This window comes from Ictalurus punctatus, chromosome 9 (genome assembly GCF_001660625.3).
Source record: "Ictalurus punctatus breed USDA103 chromosome 9, Coco_2.0, whole genome shotgun sequence".
NCBI classification, from domain to species: Eukaryota; Metazoa; Chordata; class Actinopteri; order Siluriformes; family Ictaluridae; genus Ictalurus; species Ictalurus punctatus.
The window spans coordinates 24,513,898-24,533,861 of NC_030424.2; the positions used below are offsets into that span (position 1 = coordinate 24,513,898).

Below are 19,964 nucleotides of genomic sequence, written 5' to 3' on the forward strand. Positions count from 1 at the left end.
TTACTTACAGTAACTGCTAAATCAAGATCATATTTATTCCATTATTAAATTCCATAAGCTTTCACACATACATGCTTTGCTATAATTTAAAATATATGTGCACCCTTAAATTTGCTATGTTCTTCTTGGAACAAGTTTGTCTTTCATTAGGAGAGTGAGCATACACAAATTTATCCTACATGCTCACAAACCTTTTTTGTGTTTTAACTTTTTAAAGGTTTTTAGTGCCACAACACCACCAAGAGTCATCAACAAGGTGGAATAGGTTACAGGTTTGTTGAGCACGGTGTCCCCAAATGAGTAATCGCTAAGACAGGCAAGGTAGCACAGCTGAGCTTTTTGCAACTGTGAAAGAATATTAATAATATGCATGGATTTGCATAAACTTTATAAAGATACTGAGAATAAAACAAGCCAATAGGGTCAACAAAGTAATGTAATGCATTTGATAGACTGACAAACTGGACAGCCAAAACAATCTTGAACCTATTCCCTCTCTGTATTTGGACTGTTAAGTACTTGATGAAACTATATACAAGCTTCTTCATGGAAGTAGATAGCTTGTATTAAGAGCTGTCAGGTGATATGATGTACAGTATACAGTATAAATAATCTGTTTTCTAAACCCAAGAGTGCAGCTTATACTCCAAGTGTTTGATATGTAATTTCCAAGTGTTTGATATGTTACGAGTAAATCACGTTGGGGACCTGCTGTTATCGGAAAATAATATATGACTAGGTGGAGTGATGCAGCCCAATGCAAAGTACAGTCACTGTTCACCCGAAAATGTGTTATTTTCCAATAGAAAGCATGGCCTGAAGTGTTTTATTCCTCTTATACTACAGGAATTTTCCAACAGTAACATTTGGGAAAAAAAAATATTAAAGAATGACACATCATACTTTTTAGAAGTTTATAATTATGTGTAATATTATGGAATGTCTATGAAACAAGTTAGTTCTTATACTATAAACTATAAACAGTATACATTATAAATACTATAAATGATCAACAATATAAACTATAATCTTACAACTATAAACACTAAACAATATAAGCTATAATTAGTATAATTTGTAAGCAATATAAACTATATAAATAGTATAATCTATAAATAGTATAAACTACATGATATGGACAAAAATTTGTGCACACCTGACCATCACAGCTTCTTTCCTAAACTTTTGCCACAATGCTTGAAATACACAGCTGTGTAGAATATCTTTGTATGCCATAGAATTACAATTTTTCTTGACTCGAACTAAGGGTCCCAACCCTGTTACAGCATGACAATGTCCCTGTGCACAAAGTGAGCTCTATGAAGACAGGGTTTGCCAAAGTTCAAGTGGAGTGTCCTGCACAGAGCCCTGACCTCAACCCCACTGAATACCTCTGGGATTAACTGGACTGACATCTCCTCGCCCAACATCAGTGCCTGAGCTTTTGTGGCTGAATGGGCAAAAGCCATGCTCCACGGTCTAATGAAAGGCCTTCCCAGAAGAGTAGAGGTTATTATAACAGCAACAGGGGACTAAAACTGGAATGCGATGTTCAGAAGGCAAATATGGGTGTTATTGTCAGGTGTCCACATACTTCTGGCCATATAGTGTATTAACAGCATAAAGTATTAACTCTAAATACTATATCCATAACAGTATAAACTATAAACACTAAACTATAAGCATCATAATCAATGTAAACTATTAGCACTATACAATATACTGTAAACAGTATAAGCTATAAACAGTATAAACTCTTAACATTATAAACTGTAAATAATAAAAGAGTATAAACTGTACGCTATATAAGTGTAAACTATAAACAATTTAGAGATTGAAAATTCTAAACAGAATAAGATATAAATAGTTTAAACTATAAACCATATAAACACAATAAAGGCCATACATGTCAGTTTACTTTACTGTTTTAGAAAATTAATCAACCCTCTGACCAATCAGAATAGAAAATTCACAGTGTTGTGGTAATAGAATATATCACACTGGATATTGGATATATAATGGATATATTATTATGGATATATAATTGTAAATAAATACATATGCAGAGTTCTCATGTCATGCCACTGCAGCTTTACTACAAGAACCTACGAGTTTTATGTTTGGACCACTTTTAGGAATATAAAATAGTCTCAATGCCATCTTATTGAATTGCAGGCCACATCACTGTGTTTGGTTCTTAGCAGCAGTTATTGCAGATAAGTGTTTACTCAGTGTAATTGGTGGCATAATGGAAGAGGGCTACGACACTATCAGGAGCATAAAGCAACGCTGAAGAGCTATCAGTTGTGTTCAATAGAGCTGTGAGATTATGAAAACCGCCTGGTGGAGTTAGAGGTTCTGCATGCGTTATTCAGTACCACTAGAACGTTATCCACTCTACTCCTGTTATCTCCACTGATTCTATGTTTTTACTTTATTCGTGCCATCAAAATTCAATATGATATTTTATACCACAACACTGTTGAATTCTCAGTTCTAATTGGTCAGAATGTGCTGATTACATTTCAAACAGCAAGGCTGGCACATTTTCCAGCGGAAAGGTTTATATTAATGTGTTCCTTTCATAATTGTATCATATAATGTGTTGTAATATTTGTTTCTATAGGAACACCTAATTTGCTCATAAAATGTGTAATTGTTGCAATGGTGATCTATGAGGAGCTGTTTATTTGTCATTTACAGAAGGAGTTTCCAGTGTCAGCGCTTTATATCAATCAGAGGTAAAGCAGACAAAAAATGGACTCTCATATATATACTCCATGGATTATAATTATATACCACAGTGCTGTTGAATTCTCAAATATGATTAATGTTCACTGTTGATTAATTTTCTATAACAGCAGCTCTGACAATAATGTTGAGTGCAAGGCAAATAACAGGTTTATATTAAGGCACTCCAGCTAAACAGATTCAAAAAGCATGTAAAGATGATGTTTTTTTTAGTAGTTTTGGAATGAATCTCCAGTGTCAATGACGACGTTTACATGCACATCAATATTCCGATATTAATTGAAATTTGGTAATTTTCTAATTAGTATTGAGTCATATAAATACCTCAATCCAGATTCAGTATACTGATTCCTGAAATTCTAATTCCCTTGTAATCTTCCTCTTTTAATTGGAAATTTGCTGCATGTAAACACTTCATTCAGAACATCCACTGAAAGGAGATATATGTGCATGCTCAGTCTGCACGGAATTGTGGGTAGCAACGGTAGCATCTTGAAACTCCTGGGAAATAACAGTGGGAAAGGAAAAACACAGGTGTAGATCAGCACACTATCAACAACCATGTATACAGGAATATTCCGATGCCTGTACGCATGACTGCAACCCGAATATAGACTTTAAACAGAATTTGGTGTGCATGGAGAAGTAGTCAAAGTCTTTAGGACAAAGGACATTTCAGTTCCAGCAGTAACATCACAATCTGCAATTTTTGTATTATTAACATCAAAAGAGAGCAACGAAAGGCCACGAGTGAATGACTGTTTACAGCTGCTCTAATGTAAGCGATAACAGTAAATAACTTGTTCTGAGGATGCTCCACAGCATTAAAAGTAACCATAAATGAATGAAGTAAGTAGAGTATGATCGCTTTCCTAAATATAAAATTGTAATAGTTGGCACATTGCTGTGGAAGAAGAGGAATAAAACACTTCCAGACGTCTTGTTTAACAGTAACTTCACTTTGCATGACACCAACCTGATATTGATTATTTTCCTGTCATATTTCATTCCTTACATAGAGATTATTGTATGCACCCTTATTACTTAATATAGGTGCTCACTTTACATTCTCTGTCCATAAATCTGTTAATGTACAAGTGTTTTTACACAAACTTCATTCTCTTGTTCTTCTTTCTTGCAGTCTCAAGGTGAGAATTTAAAGCTCTTTAAAGCTCCTTATCTAAACTTATGTCCTTCGAGGTCATTTTTTGCAATACCACAGCAGGGTGATTGAAGCCGTGCAACACTCTGCACAGTATAAAGAAAAGTGGATTTATTCTGTGTGGGCACGGTCAGGAATAAGCTGACTCAATCAACATATAAACTACTCGATAATGTCATCATTATGCTGTTTTATTCATGAGAATATATGCCTACATTATTTATCGGGCTTATATAACGTATAAACACTGGCAATCTAAGAGCTTTGGAAAGTCCCAAAATGACAAAATTGCTTCAGCAATATGTAGTTAAGACCTGCAGTTCAAAATTAAACTATGCAATAAATGTATGGTATGATCTTGTATGAATTTTTTTATTTTTGTTTGGTTGTGTTGAGTTATGTCGTGTGTGTGTTTATGTGGGTGCAGGAATTTGGCTTGGGATTGAACTGGATAAGCCCAGTGGGAAGAATGATGGCTCTGTCAGAGGGGTGAAGTATTTCAGCTGCCCACCTAAACATGGAGTATTTGCTCCACCTTCACGAGTGCAGCGGTATGTACATGAGTTCTCATATACACTTGTACATCTGAAGTATAGACGTTATTGCAGACCTCAACGTTTACACATTTTAACGTCGGAGTATACTGCTATGAGTTATCACTAAAAGAGCACCGGCCACATTAAAAATGGATTACAGGAGCTGATCAATATATGAATCCTGAATGATTGAGAGTTTTGTAAGTGTTTTGTGCTCACCAATATTAGCGTTCACGACACAAAGCCCCGCACCCTTCCCCAAATCTCGCAATAGTAAATAGTAAAATTAGTATAGTAAAATTTTGGCTGGTGCTCTCGCCTCAACTGAATTTCCGAATGTTTTGTGTTCATTTGTGAAATAAAACCTATCAATGACTGTGTTTACATGCACATCAAATTCTTTTTAAGGTTTATATTTGGGTTGGAACCATATTCCGAATACGATGTTTATATGCGTACAGGCACTGGAATATTCCTGGATACATGGTTGTTGAAAATATGTCTGAGTTGCCATTCCTAAATACCTAGCCTACAGCTAAGTATCAGTTAGCACTCACAATTCCTTTCAGACTGAGCATGTGAATACAGTGGAATTTCTGAAGAAGGTATTTAATGCAACAAATTTCTGATTAAAACAGGCATATTCCAGGGGTGGAAATCAAAATTTGGGAATATTGATATGCATGTAAACGTATGTTAGCTAAAATTATTTAAGTGTATAGTTCAAATCAGTTAAATATATTCATTTGGTATGCACATAAAAGAAAATGCCACTTTTGAGAGGAGAAAAAGGACCAAAATTTTGATTGGAAAAACCAAAGAAACAAAAAAACCTGTGCCTGCAATGAAGTGTCAAATCTAACATTTTACAAAAAATGCTTGACAAACTTATAAAGTGCTTAAGAATACTCTCCATACACGTTCAAATGGTTTTAACTGTCCCTGCGCTTCTCTTGGACAACACATTGTTCCTCTTTGTGGGTTGACAGGTTTGTTATTGGTGTAAACATACACCAAATCTCACCTCTTCTCTGTACTTGTATTGCTGTGTAACAGTGGTATATCTTCTGCAGAAATTGAAATGCACTCATGGGATATATTGGCGTGTGTCGTCGAATACATCGAACCATTCCGGCTTTTTGCGAGAGGAAAGTCAGATTTATGTTGCCGCTAATAGAAGAGTGGTTTTGATTTATGTAAAAGGCCTTTCCAGGATGCGTACTACTTTCACTAATGCTGCATGGGATTTTCAGCTAGGCTTCAGAGAGCTGTTCTTCAACTAGATTTGTATATGCTGCATCTTCAGACTGGGTGTGTGACATTTAGAGTCGAAGCACCTAAAAGAAGCGCACATGGGGAAAAATGTACCCGAAAATGTCATGGATAAGCAGGACTGTTTGCAGTTGAATACTCATTTCTGTTATGTCTTGGGGTGTCATCATGAGCTTTATCATTTACTGAGTTTGAAGGAAACTAGTTGTGTTATTATCGTACCAGTCATATGTAAAATGCTCTACGTTTACTTGACTTCTACTGTGACTTTGACACTGCATTCATTCGTGATACAGTGCTGAAAATAAAGGCTGTGGAATAACAAAAAAAAGCAAAATATATGTATGTACAGAGGTGCTTGAAAGTTTGTGAACCCTTTAGAATTTTTTATATTTCTGCATAAATATGACCTAAAACAACATCAGATTTTCACACAAGTCCTAAAAGTAGGCAAAGAGAACCCAATTAAACAAATGAGACGAAAATATTATACTTGGTTATTTAATTATTGAGGAAAATGGTCCAATAACTGTTGATCAGTCCTTCACATCAGCTTGGAGGAATTTTAGTTCATTCTTTGGTACAGAACAGCTTCAACTCTGGGTTGTTGGTGGGTTTCCTAACATTCCTAACATAAACTTCAGGTCCTTCCATAACATTTCTATTGGATTAAGGTAAGGACATTGACATGGCCATTCCAAAGCATCTATTCTTCTTTAACCATTCTTTGGTAGAATGACTTGTGTGCTTAGAGTCCTTGTCTTGCTGCATGACCCATTTTTTCTTGACATTCATTTCAGTGACAGATGTCCTGACATTGTCCTGTAGAATTTGCTGGTATACTTCAGAATTCATTATTCCATCAATGATGGAAGCCACCCTGGCCCAGATGCAGCAAAACAGGCCCAAACCATGATAGTACCACAAGCATGTTTCACAGATGGGGTGAGGTTGTTGTGCTGAAATGCAGTGTTTTCTCCTCCTTTTCTTCTCATTTAAACAAAAAAGGTTCTATTTTGGTCTCACCCGTCCACAAAATATTTTTCCAATAGCCCTATGGCTTGTAATTTATTCTTCTTACACCACAACTTTTTTTTTTATTCATTAAATAATGACATACATTTTATCCCTTAGTAGTTATGTTTAATGTTCTGGAACGTCTATGTAACAAGTTAGTTCCTCTTATCAAGTATGCTGTAGCAGCAGTAGATGGTGGTTCCCTTACCATTTTTTTTCTCTCCCTAGAAGTTAATAATACAAAAAAAAATGCAGCTTGTGATGTTACTGAGAAATTGCAAAGCTGAAAACTTAAAGCTGCAGCTTTACATCTGACTGATACAAAGCACGGACACTGGAGACTCCTTCCCAAAACGCTAAATAAACTATCTCCTAACAGAAAACTTCATCATGTGGAGCGTCTACAATATTAGAACGTCTTAAAACCAGCTCGTTAATATAAACCTGGGATTTGTGTTGCAGCTGGAAACATTGCCCAAGTGGCTGATGTAGAGAATTAATCAACCAATCAGAAGCGAGAATTCAACACCACTGTGGTGTAAAATGAAATAATCCCTGCAGTATTCCTAGTCTTGTTTTGTGTGAAAGCAAAGTTCAGATCGGTTCCTATGCACACTGCATAGCAATTCATGTTAATAGTTTTCTGTTTAGATCAAAATGGTTTTTTTTGTTTGTTTGTTTGTTTTACATTGTTTGTACTTAGTTTTATCTCTTTTTCAGAGTGAGTAAGCGTGCTCAAATACTCATCAAACTTTTGCATCTGATTTGTGACTCAGATTTTATGACTTTCTGGCTGTGTAATGTCATACATTAAATCCTGACAGTGTTTTATTTGTGAACATGCTGCCAAATCTTTACTTAATACTCAGTCATTTATCATCCTTTCCATTTTGTGCTGTCCTGTTTATTTTCTTTTTGTCAATTTCCTGTATTTTTTTTCCATTTCCTCTTTTAGCAGCAACTCACCTCTTCCCTTCATCCCTCTCCCATTGGCTACTCATTTCTCCCCAGTTTTTTTTTTCTGTCAGGTTATCAATGCTCTTTTTTTTGTTGCATATAGTCTTCTCATCTCTCTGCAGGCCCCTGCTCACTGTTCAGCATCACTCACTCGCTTCACTTGCTGTAGAAGCCATCTCCCGCACCTCTGAGCAATAACGCTATATTGTCAGAAGCGCTGTGATTTTTCCTAATTAACCCTGGGGGCAGTGGTGAAGATGGAGCAGCCAGCTAAGCACTTGCGAACTAATGGAGAGTGCCGATATTTTGAGCAGGAACCAACATCGGCAAAGCAGCCACTTCCGTTTCTATTCACTGGTTTTCATCTTGGCAGAGACTGATCACTTGCTGTTTAAGAAGCAGTCTGCTGCTTTTTTGGTTTTTCCCTCCCTTTTGCAATCAAGAATAGACTGATCTTTTAACATTTCAACATGCGTATAGGCTAATATCAGCACATAATTATATAAATTATTTAGTCTTATTTGATCGCAGTGCTGCACTGGTGTTTTCGTGATTCTCTTTATCATTACTGAAACAGCGAAATTCTAAAATTATAAAGCTGAAAATATACAGAAAGATTTAAAATTCTGAAACATTTCTAACAAAGGGGGAGAATGTTCAATATTTAATATTCTGGTCACTATTTAAATTTGATCATTTTCTGATCTTGAGTATGTTAACAACTTTTTTTTTTTTTTTTTTTTTTTTTTTAAACAAAAGACAAAGTTTTCCTTCCATTGAAGCATGTGTTCAAGCAACACTTCGATGGTTTTGGACTAATATGGTTCATCAGGTTTTACATGCCAGCTCAAGTGTCACACTGTCATATCGCCCACTGCTATTCCAAGCTGCCACTATTGGTTCATTGAGGAAGACTATTAACCCTGCTCAGTTATATCCTGTCCTGTTATAAGTCACTATGAAAAAAAATGGACTCACCAAATGAATATATTTTAATTTCTATTGTTTTATATAGCTACATATGCGGCTGTTTCTCAATTCTAAGAAAGTAAAGAACTTTCTTGCGTTCTCGTGAAGAACAGGTCTTGCCAGGCTACCTTGGAGGAATGAACTCAGAAGGACAGGAGGGCATAGAACACATCTTTGTGAGAATTGAGACGTGCTGCTATTTCCAGTAGTGGGAAAAGACCATCGTCTATCTAAGTAATATGTTTCAGCTGGTTAATAGGTTTACTGTTTACTGGCTGATTAACCAAAAGTTAATTAAGCATGATTTAATGTAGTAATGTAACTAAAAACTAAGCTAACGTAGTTTAGCTACCATATGTTAATGAGGGATAAATTCGACTTTTCAACAACCTCATATACATATCTAAATGATGTATCAAAATATTTTTTTAGATACATATTAAGTTTATCATCATTAATAAGACATTAAAACTCAGTTATGGATCAGGCTTCCATCATCCACCGTTGTTTTGCCACAGTGGCTTCTAAAGTCTGCATCTGATGCTTGATATCAAGAACACATCCAGGTAATATCATGCGTCCCCAGTTCTTGTGTTCTTGAGTATTGGAATTGACATTTGCCAGTCGATGATGATTTAGAACTAGTACACAAGGATGCAAGATAAGAACACACATTGAGAAACAGTTGCATGTGTGTTTACAAAAAAAAAATATAAAACATAGGTTGTATTTGGTGTGAGCATGCTTTGTGCGAGAGATATACAGTATGCACTTTCCTTTTCTGAAGTTAATTATGTGTTCATTTAAAATTTGAAGAAGTGATCTGAATTTCCGAGTTGAATTTACTGTGTTTTGTTTTTGTTTCGATGATTCAGAAAGTACGATGCTAAATTGTAGTTTTTCAGCTTCGTAAATTGTTTTTAGTCATTTCCAGAGCACTGTTGAGAGCTGTTAAATATTTAGTTGCTAAAGTTTCCAGTTCTGAGAAATTATCGAGGATACCCTTGTGAAGGGTGACAATATAATGTTGCTGGAGTTTGTAAATTTTGCATTTTTTTTTTTTTTTTACTAAAAGATAATATCTATTAAAAATCACTACTTATTTCTACAGCTACAGATGCTACACTGTTGTTTATATTTATTCATTTAGCAGATGCTTTTATCCAAAGCGACTTACAAATGACTGTTGACTTAAATCATCATGCTTCTCTGTTATGTGTGTTATGTATCATGGGGAAAATAACAATTTTTTTATTGGAGGCTAGGATGTTTAATGAAAATGGTACTAATTGATATTGGACATTCACTTTGCTCCCAGGATCCATGGCTCTGTGGACTGTCTGTCAGACCTGTCATCCTCCCGATACAATCACACCTTCACTGGTGAGTTAACGCTAGTGGCATGAACTCTTTTCTCTTGTGGCACACATGCTATAAATGCCAAAGTGCTTTGAGAAATAATTACAGCAGTTGCATTGGGAACTTAGAGTAATTGTGTGTGGTTGTGTCTGGGTGTGTATGGTCCAGGAATGCGTCGTAGTTTGAGCACCACTTCAGCCATTGCCACACAGAGAGAGCCAAATCGGAAGACTCAAGCTAACCGGTGAGAAATAATTCATTAACATCTAGCAAATACAAGCACATTTGGTCATATTAAGCCATATTCAGAGTTCAAAAGTTATTTCAATGTTTATAAGGAAAGTTCTCAGTAATTAGAATTTGCTGACTTGGTTGCCTAATTGAAATTTCTGAATGGTTCAGTAAGATTATTAAAAGTACCCTTGTGCAGTTCACTTCTCAGAATTTGCCAGATTTTTGGATGATAAATGACTGAACTCTTGGCACAGCAGGTTTTCAGTTGTGTCTAGATGATTGCCTTTTAAAGAGAAGCACTTTGATTTAAGCCCATTTAAAAAAAAAAAAAAAAAAAAAAAAAAAACAAGCAAACAAAAAACAGGGGATTGAAAATCTGTGTTAAAGAAGAATATTCACCTTTGTTATGAATATTCAATATGATGTTTGAATATTCAATGTGATGTTTGGATTAAAGCAAGAGACAAAATATAAAATACAGGTTTGAATAGTATGATGATATGCAAATGAGAAGTAAGCAAGGATTCAAATGAATATCTAATTGTAGTTTTCTAATATATTGTCTATTTATTAAAGCTGATTCTCAGGACACATATGTGGAAAGGCTCCTATTCATTATACAGTCATCATGAATATTTATCAAGTGATGAAGTCCAAAGATCTGTCACTGCCAATGAAGCAAGCCAGCATTAGGCTGAAAAATCAAAACACACCCAACACAGAAAACAAAAACATTAGGTGTGCCCAAATCAATTGGTTAGTGCATTCTTAAAAATTAAAGAATGCACTGGTGAGCTCGGGAACACAAAAAGACCCAGAAGACCATGGAAAACAACTGTGATAGATGACAGAAGCCTTCTTTTTCTGGTAAAGATAAACAACTGCACAGCAGTTGGCCAGATCAAGAACACGCTCCAGGAGATATCTGTGTCAAAGTCAACAATCAAGAGAAGACTTCATCAGAGTAAATAAAGAGGGTTTACTAAAAAATGTAAACCACTGGTAGACTTCAAAGACTGGAAGTTTAGATTAGAGTCAGAAACATTTAAAAAGAAAAAGGAAAAAAAAAAAAAAAGCCTGTGCAGTTCTGGAACAGGATCCTTCGGACAGATGAGACACAGACCAACTTGTACAAAATGATAGGATGACAAGTATTGAGAAGGAAAATCACTGGTCATGATCTGAAGGATACCACCTCATCTTATGGAGTGGATATGTATGGCACCTAATGGACCTGGTTCCCTTTTATTTATTGATGATTGACTGCTGACAAAAGCAGCAGGACGAATTCTGGAGTGTATAGGGCTATATTATTTGCTCAGATTTACACAAATTCTTCAAAACTCATTGGATGGTGCTTCACAGTACAGATGGAAAATGACCCAAAGCAAACTTAGAAAGCAACCCAAGTGTCACGATCTCCCCTTCTGGCAGCGCGCTCGGAGAGACGGAGCGCGTACGCATGCGCGAGCTACGTGCATAAGTGCTCAGTGAGCTCATGCTCTTTGGATATTGATATCCGCGACATTGTTTACTGTGGACACGTGCGTTTGTTTTGTTTCTGTTCCATCTCCTCCCTGTTTTGTCATTGGTTGTTGTTCGAGGGTGTGGCTTCATTGTTTTCAGCTGCCAGCACTTAACGCTGATTATGTTCAAGAAATATACCGCTCGCTTCCCATTACACCTTGCGGAGTATTAGATAGAGTTCTATAGATTATTTAGGTTAACGTTAGATTAGTTCACTTTGTCCACGCTGGTGTTTTCCGCTCCCAGTTCCCAGTCCTAGTTTCTTGTTTCATGTTCCATGTCCCATGTGTATGACCTTGTTTCTCGTTTCCGCTTTGCCCAGCTTTTACCTGTTTGCCAATCGCCTGACCCTTTGCCTGTCTTGACTGCGTTTTTGGGTTACGATTTGGATTTGTCTGCCTTTGTCTCCTTTAATAAAACTGTTTAACTGCACTTGCATCTGTATCCTACTCCCTTATGTCTCGTGACGTGACACCAAGGCTATTTTAAGGCAAAGAAATGCAGTGTTCTGCATTGATAAAGTCAGTCACCTGACCTGAATCCTGAAGGCCAAACACCTCAGGAACAAGCAGGATCTGAAGACTGCTGCAGTAAAGCCTGGCAGAGTATCACACAGATTTTAAAATGTGCTGCAAATCACACCGCAATCTTAAACTTGAAAGGCTATTCATTACTTAATTTCAACTTCAGTATACATGGTTGACAGCTTAAATAACTTCCAATTGTCCAAGTATGTATGGACATGACTGTATATACTAGGCCTGATTAATATTTTGAGTGTGTATACGCTGTCCAAAATGTTTCACTTTGAAAAGTTGTGGTTACAGCATACTGTCAGACAGTGGTGCAGGACTTAATACTGCTCCCAGCTCGAGCTGATGTTTGTGCACAATTTCAGTCTTAAATCGTCACTGTGTTCGTGTAACTCAACTCAAGCCAACTGTGCCGAAACAATGTAAACTGCTAAGCAGAGAGGAAGTGGCCTCATCAGAAATGCACACAGTGATGAATAGCTGTTCTAGTATGTCCATTTTCAACAACTCATAGTGAGAATTTATAGTCAACACTTCTATTAAAATGCATTGGAAAGGCAGGACCTTCCTGATTGTAGCCAAGAGGCAAGCAAAACATTCATGAAAAATATAGGCCCTTCCACAGCAAAGTAATTCAGTCATAAGTTCATAACATTGGTGCTGCGACCTCACATGAGGTCACCTGAGATGCATATGGCATCACAGCTGACTTTTACGAACCATTATTGAAATTCTATGTAGATAAACTTAAATATTGTAAAAAAAAAAAAAAAAAAAAAAAAAAAAAAAAATTCCCCTTAATCATACATAAATTGTATTTTTTTTAAGCCTACTTTAAACACACAAGTTCAGGATCATAAGAGTTTAAGAGGTCCTGTAAGAAGTTTAAGTGGTTTAGCAGTTGAGTCTACGATCACCTACGGGTGTCCAGTGACAAGATCTTATTATATACTGGCTATATACTGTAAAAGATCAAATTGTGTTTCGAGGTTCTTAAATTTGTATTTGCCAAAGAGTGTTGAATAGGAAGTAAATGCAGGAACTGTAGTAATGAGAGCAAACAATTAGCTGAATGTCTAACTTTTACAGCAGTATGAAGGTTCAGTGGAATTTACAGTTTTTCTGGCTAAATTGCAGAAAAACTGAACTAATGCAATTATCATGGATATGCCGGAAGGAACTCGGGACTACAGTTATCAACAGCCACTGCACCCCACTGTATCCCTGTCACAAGACCACCTGCAAATGATTCGCATTTATGTAAACTAGCACTCGTGTGTATATATACTGTATATATGATCACAGAATCATCCGTGTAAATTATTTTCTTTAAAGTTCTTTTTTTTCCATTTAGTATTGCCCTTCAGACACTAAATAAGATAGTTACATGTCTCCCAAAAGACACAATACTAACAATTTACAATGATCATCCTGTTCAAAAGTTTACATCCCCCTACCTCTTAATGTATCGAGTTATCTTCTTGAGCATCAGTGAATGTTTGCACCTTTTGTAATGGTTGTGTACGAGTCCCTCAGTCGTCCTCAGTGTGAAAAGATGGATCTCAATATCATATAGACACTGTTGGAAAGCGGTCAAATATGCAGAACATGCTGGAAAAGCTCAAAAATGTGCAGGACCTGGAGATTTTTCTGAAGAACAGTGGGCAGTTTAACTGCTCAGGACAAACAAGGGACTCCTGAACAACTATCACAAAACATAAAAACAATCATGGATCATCCAGGTAACGACACACAGTTTTAAGAATAACGGGTATGTAAACTTTTGAATGGGGTCGTTTTTATCAATTCAGCTATTATCTTGTCTTGTAGACTATATGTAAACATCTGTTATGTGAAATAACTTATTCAGGACAGTACTAAATTAAAAACAGTATAGGATTTTTATGATCCCTTTTATTTTGTTAACAGTATTTAGATTTAGCAGATTCTGCAAGGGGTATGCAAACTTTTAACTGTATATTAAACTTAATCTGCACTTGCATCAGTCTTCGCCTCCATATGGTGACAACAATGCATTATAGTGTGAATCCCAATTTGACTGTCCTATGAAACTTGCAATGTAAAATTTGTGATGAAAACTGTTTGATAAAATAAAAAATGCATTATTTCAATATATATAGGTAATTATGCAGCAATTGCTCAAAGATTCTTACAAGTAGTTACATACTTTGAATATTGAATTTTAAAATACAGGTTATCTGTAGCAGAATAGAAGAATGCTATATTATATACTGTAATAGTATCTATCTATAGAATACTATAACTACTCAGAATTGAATAGATCATTATATAGTTAGCTTACACTAGTCGCATCAAGATGGTTGAGTCAGAATATCAAAAGCCAGATTTTTCTTGTCTAGACCTCTTGGCACAACAGTTTTTCCAGTTGTGTCTAGACCACCACTTTAAGTCGAGAGCACTTTCCTTTAAACCTGAAAAATAAAAAAACTCGGGGAATAGAAAATGTTAGAATACTGTTAGGAAATAGAAAACTAAAGGAGCAAACTTTTTCCCTTTTGCTGTCAATTTCAGTATGATGTAGCATAGAAGCAAGAGATCATACAAGATACTGGGTAGAATATTATGAGAATATACAAATGAGTAAAGTATGTATCTTTATTTTTCCATTAGTTCTTCCATTGCAAAGCATCACTTGCAATAACTACTTATATATATCCATTAGGGTTTGAGTAATTACTGCACTGTAGCACCAATACCTAGTAGTTTTTGTGTAAGTGATTATGTAATTAAATACACACCATCTAAAGAATATACCAAGCATTAATTACTAGTTGGTTACTGTGCTGTAATCTAGAGTGCTACTAGTATGTTATGATCAAATTTGATTATACATGTGATTATTGTGCTGTAATATCCTGGCTAGTCGTTAAAACATATCTTCCCCACACTTGATTCTTATATTTTTAACAAAACACCAGAGCAGATGATATTTAGATGATACATATATAGTATTTGCCTTTGGAAATATATGTAGTGAAAGGTAATTTAGTGAAATCTGCATTATGTATACTGTGAGTCTGCATTACATGTACTGGTGTTGAATACATTTCATACAATACTTGAAATGTGAAATTGTATGAATCATTATATTGAAACAATGAATAGGAAATGTGTAATTATAACATTTCAGTCAAACTGTTTTCCAAGGCAATAATAACTATACAAAATGGTCTTTATGGATTACATTTCTATTTGTATTTTTTTTTATTATTATTATTATTTTTTAAAAATCTATCTCTGGTTTATTGTACAGCAACCATTTGTCCAGCACACCCCGACGATGGAACACTCTCAGCTCTGCCTCGGCTGCAGCTTCTCTTCGAGGTCCAGGCACTCTAGGTGGCACAGTCAGCTCCTCTGGCACGGACAGCGCTGTCAAACTGCACCTGGGCATGCAGGTCCTGCTCAGCAGTGCCAATGAAATGGGCACCATCCGCTACGTTGGCACTGCTGACTTTGCACCAGGCCTCTGGCTGGGCCTGGAGCTGCGCAGTGCTAAGGGGAAGAATGACGGTTCAGTTGGCTCTAGGCGCTACTTTAGCTGTCGGCCTCTCCATGGTGTCCTGGTGCGCCCGAGCAGGGTCACCTACCGCGGTATTAACGGAGCCAAGCTGGTTGACGAAAGCAGCTGAGACCACAAGCTATTATCTTTTTTTTTTCCACTTTCACCTGTCTCTCAGCTCTGTCATGCTCTTTTTCTTCTCTAGTAAATAAGCAGCTGGATGGATGGAGGGACGATATGCTGCCAGAGGACGAGATGAAGCACTTTGAAAGCACAAAGGACAGGGTTATTAGTCAGCAATTCAGTCTATGTAATGAGATTTATTGTGTGGTGTTTGTGTTCTGGATGATGTTTACCGGGGAATTGAGTTCAATCATTTGTTTTCCTACTAGAAAACATTCACCTTGGAAGTGAGGTCAGTTATTTAAGTTATACTCAAGTTATTATTAAGTGAAATTTAGTTAATCTGTGATTGTGTTTTTTTTTATTTTTTTTATTTTATTTTTTTTGTGAGAGCTCAATATTTTATTTGGTTGGTTAGGTGAATAGCTGAACAGTAGCAATTTGTAAGCACTTTAAACAAAGAAATTATGCGGATTATTACAATGACTTTCATCAAGAATATGGTATAATTAACTGTGAACTATTAATGTTATAGACATTCATAAGGTATTATGCACATTGTCAAGATGTTTATGAAAATGCCTTACACTTTATAGCATTGTGTACTATTTATTATGAATTAACATGATGAATTATAAGCAGTGCTCATAGCATATTATAACACCATTACCAAGGAAACCAAGCTGGGGCAGAATTCTTTGCAGTATTGATATAATGTGTTATAAACCATGCTTATAATGCATTTTGTTTACAGTTTATAAATGTGTTACATTTATAAACATTTCTATAAATTGTAATTATTTTTCATAAATAATTATAACAATTTGAATGATGCCTTATGTATGCATTATAACAAGAAATTATTGTATTGAAAGGTCATTATATGTATGGCCTTCATAGAAAATGTTACTGTAGGGTGTTACTATTTTTCCTTTGTTTTTCCCTTTGTGATGCATTTATGATTTATGCATAGCCTTGGGATTAAAAAAATAAATAAATAAATAAATAAAGAGTTCATATTGTTGAGAATGAGGCCAAGATCACTGCATACAATAGCACTTTAATGGTGTTACTACTGAACTTGCACACTTTCCCTCCAATACTAATTTTTTTAAACAGTTGTGTGTATAGACTTGGTTTAGTGTTGCTATTTCTACTCTGAGCATTTCGATTTTGCTAAAGAAAGTGAAAAACATAATGGAAGCTTTCTCTCAAAGCATTTGCCTAGTCAAAATCATTGAACTCACATTTATCATATAAACTTCTGATTTCCTTCTGAATGCATCTTCAGGAAATAAATTTTCCAGAAGACTTATTCCAGTGTAGCTGTGTATTCATTTGAAAAAGTCTCAAAATGGGCACAAAATATGACTTTTATTATAATTATTTGAAATAATGATTTTATATATATATATGTGTGTGTGTGTGTGTGTGTGTATGTATGTGTGTGTATACAGTATCTCAGAAAAGTGAATACACCCCTCACATTTTTGTAAATATTTGACTATATCTTTTCATGTGACAACACTGAAGAAATGACACTTTGCTACAATGTAAAGTAGTGTACAGCTTGTGTAACAGTGTAAATTTGCTGTCCCCTCAAAATAACACACAGCAATTAATGTCTAAACCGCTGGCAACAAAAGTGAGTACACCCCTAAGTGACAATGTCCAAATTGGGCCCAATTAGCAATTAGGGGAGCAGGTGTGTTAAATTTGGTGTCATTGCTCTCACACTCCCTCATACTGGTCACTGGAAGTTCAACATGGCACCTCATGGCAAAGCACTCTCTGAGGATCTGAAAAAAAAAAAAGAATTGTTGCTCTATATAAAGATGGCCTAGGCTAAAAGAAGATTGCCAAGACCCTGACACTGAGCTGCAGCACAGTGACCAAGACCATACAACGGTTTATATATTTTATATATAATATATATACACGCACACACACACACACACAGAGTGTCATGTAAAAAAATAACTGCACTCTATGGAAACTGCTTGCTTTTTTGACATATTTGGACAAGCAAACATTTGATCCTCTTTGAAACAGTACTTATTAAGAAATCTGATACACTCTAACAAATGACATAAAATAGTAATTATCACAATTTAAATGAACAAGAAACAGATCTGTCAAAGCAAGTACACCCCTACATTTTTCACACCTTCAAATCCATAAAATTGGAATCAGGTGTTCAAGATTGTGTGCCAGTGTTCAGAACCTGCTTAGGGAGTGCAGGTGGAACCTGTCTTATGTATACTCCTCTCATGCATAGTGTTGCAAAAATTATGCAAAAAGAAGTCTCCAAGAACCACAAATCAAAAGATATGCTAGTAAGTCTTGCAACTGTTCGTGTCAAAGTACATGCTTCTACAATCAGAAAGAGATTTGACTTGCATGGGAGGCGTGCAAGGAAATAGCGTTTGCAAGACTACAGTTTGCCAACTGTGAAGTGGTGGAAATGTTATAGTTTGGGGTTTCTTTGAAGCCTCAGGGACTGGACTGCTTGCATTCATTGATTCAACTATGCAGTCTGCATCATATCAAAGAGTGCTTGAAGATAATATGAGGCCATCTGTCCAAAAGTTGAAATTGAACCGAAAGTGGATCTTTCAACAGGATAATGATCCTAAACACACTAGAAAATCCATCAAGGAATGACTCAAAAAGAAGAAATGGAGGGTTAGGGAATGACCTAGTCAAAGCCTGGATTTGAATCCCATTGAAATGATGTGGGGGCATTTGAAACGCACAGTTCATCCAAAAAAAACCCTCAAATATCTTGCCTGGTGGTCAATTATACAAAACACCTACAAAAAGTTATTTCTGCTAAAGGGGGCAATACCAGCTTCTGAGGCCAAGGGTGTAATCACTTTTTCCACAGAAGAAAATCACATCTATTGATATTTCTGTTGAATAAATGATTGAAAAAGCTGATTTTCCTTGTGGTTTTGTTCAAGCATATCAACTTTATTAATAGGCACTGTTTCAAAGATGATCAAATGTTTGCTTGTCCAAATATGTCAAAAAAAGCCAACAATTTCCATGGGGTGTACATATTTTTTCACATGACTGTATATACTACTAAGCCCATAGCATCACTGCTGCTGTTCCGTGTTTCTCTCCAGTTATTTTACTGCACTTAATGCATTAAATTGCTTAAATGACTTGAGGATTCATTTGCTGCTGAGGTATAATTACAGGGAAACCAGCCAAGCAACTGTATTTACAGGACAGGGTGTCAATTACACTTGATGTAGCATCGTAGTGGAATTCTCTGTAACAGAAAGAAAGATGTAATTTGAATTTCCTTTAGGAAAAGAGAACATTCCATCCTAAGCATTTTCTTCAGATAAATCTGTGTTTACAGGAGTGAGAACACCATATGCTCCTTTTGATTGTCCCAGCGTTACCCCCCCGCCCGCAAACACACACACAAATTCCTGTCCAATTCCCTTGCACTCCATTCCAAAGTGAAATGGGATGGTAAAAGTGATCTCATATTGATACTCAAGTCCAAACAGAGCACAGCTCTTTCCCATGAGGAGAGATGGTGCTCTCTGTTCTGTATGCAGTGTAGAAGAGTCGTCCAGGTCTGCAGTTTGTTTGTTGTGTATTTTGTCTGAATTTAAATGAGCTGCTTTGATTGCAGATACTGAGCTCTGTGGTTTGTTTATTTGTAGTGTATAAATGGGTTCCTGCCAAATTTCCAACCGACACTACTACTACTACTACTACCTCTGCTACTGATAATAACTGTCATCATCATCTCTAAATTTACTGTATAATCTTAAGCCCTACATGTGAAGTGCCAATACATGCATGTATTCAATCAATACATAGTTACACAAGAAGCAGGGATTTCACTCCTTGTTCCTCATAGCCCAGAGTTAACTGGATCACACTAATGCATATGGAAACTGACAAAAAATATTACGTTTATCTTCATTATAAGAGAGAGCTTTTCTTACACCCCA

The 19,964-nt window shown here is 36.0% G+C and overlaps 1 protein-coding gene across 5 annotated transcripts in view; it reads left to right on the forward strand.

The window, feature by feature from the left end:
* zgc:103755 (CAP_GLY domain-containing protein) overlaps positions 1 to 17,299 on the forward strand; it is a 72,688-nt gene extending 55,389 nt beyond the window's left edge. For 4 of the 5 annotated variants that reach the window (XM_017477235.3, XM_047157821.2, XM_047157822.2 and 1 more), the window contains 4 exons: positions 4,341 to 4,464; positions 9,983 to 10,047; positions 10,192 to 10,267; positions 15,613 to 17,299. In XM_017477235.3, the coding sequence (XP_017332724.1) occupies positions 4,341 to 4,464; positions 9,983 to 10,047; positions 10,192 to 10,267; positions 15,613 to 15,991 (644 nt within the window). In that variant the 3' untranslated portion in view covers positions 15,992 to 17,299. Of the gene's footprint in view, positions 1 to 2,703; positions 2,742 to 4,340; positions 4,465 to 9,982; positions 10,048 to 10,191; positions 10,268 to 15,612 lie in introns of those variants that run through there. The other variant, XR_006983081.2, reaches the window with a different exon arrangement.
* The last annotated feature ends 2,665 nt before the right edge of the window (positions 17,300 to 19,964 follow it).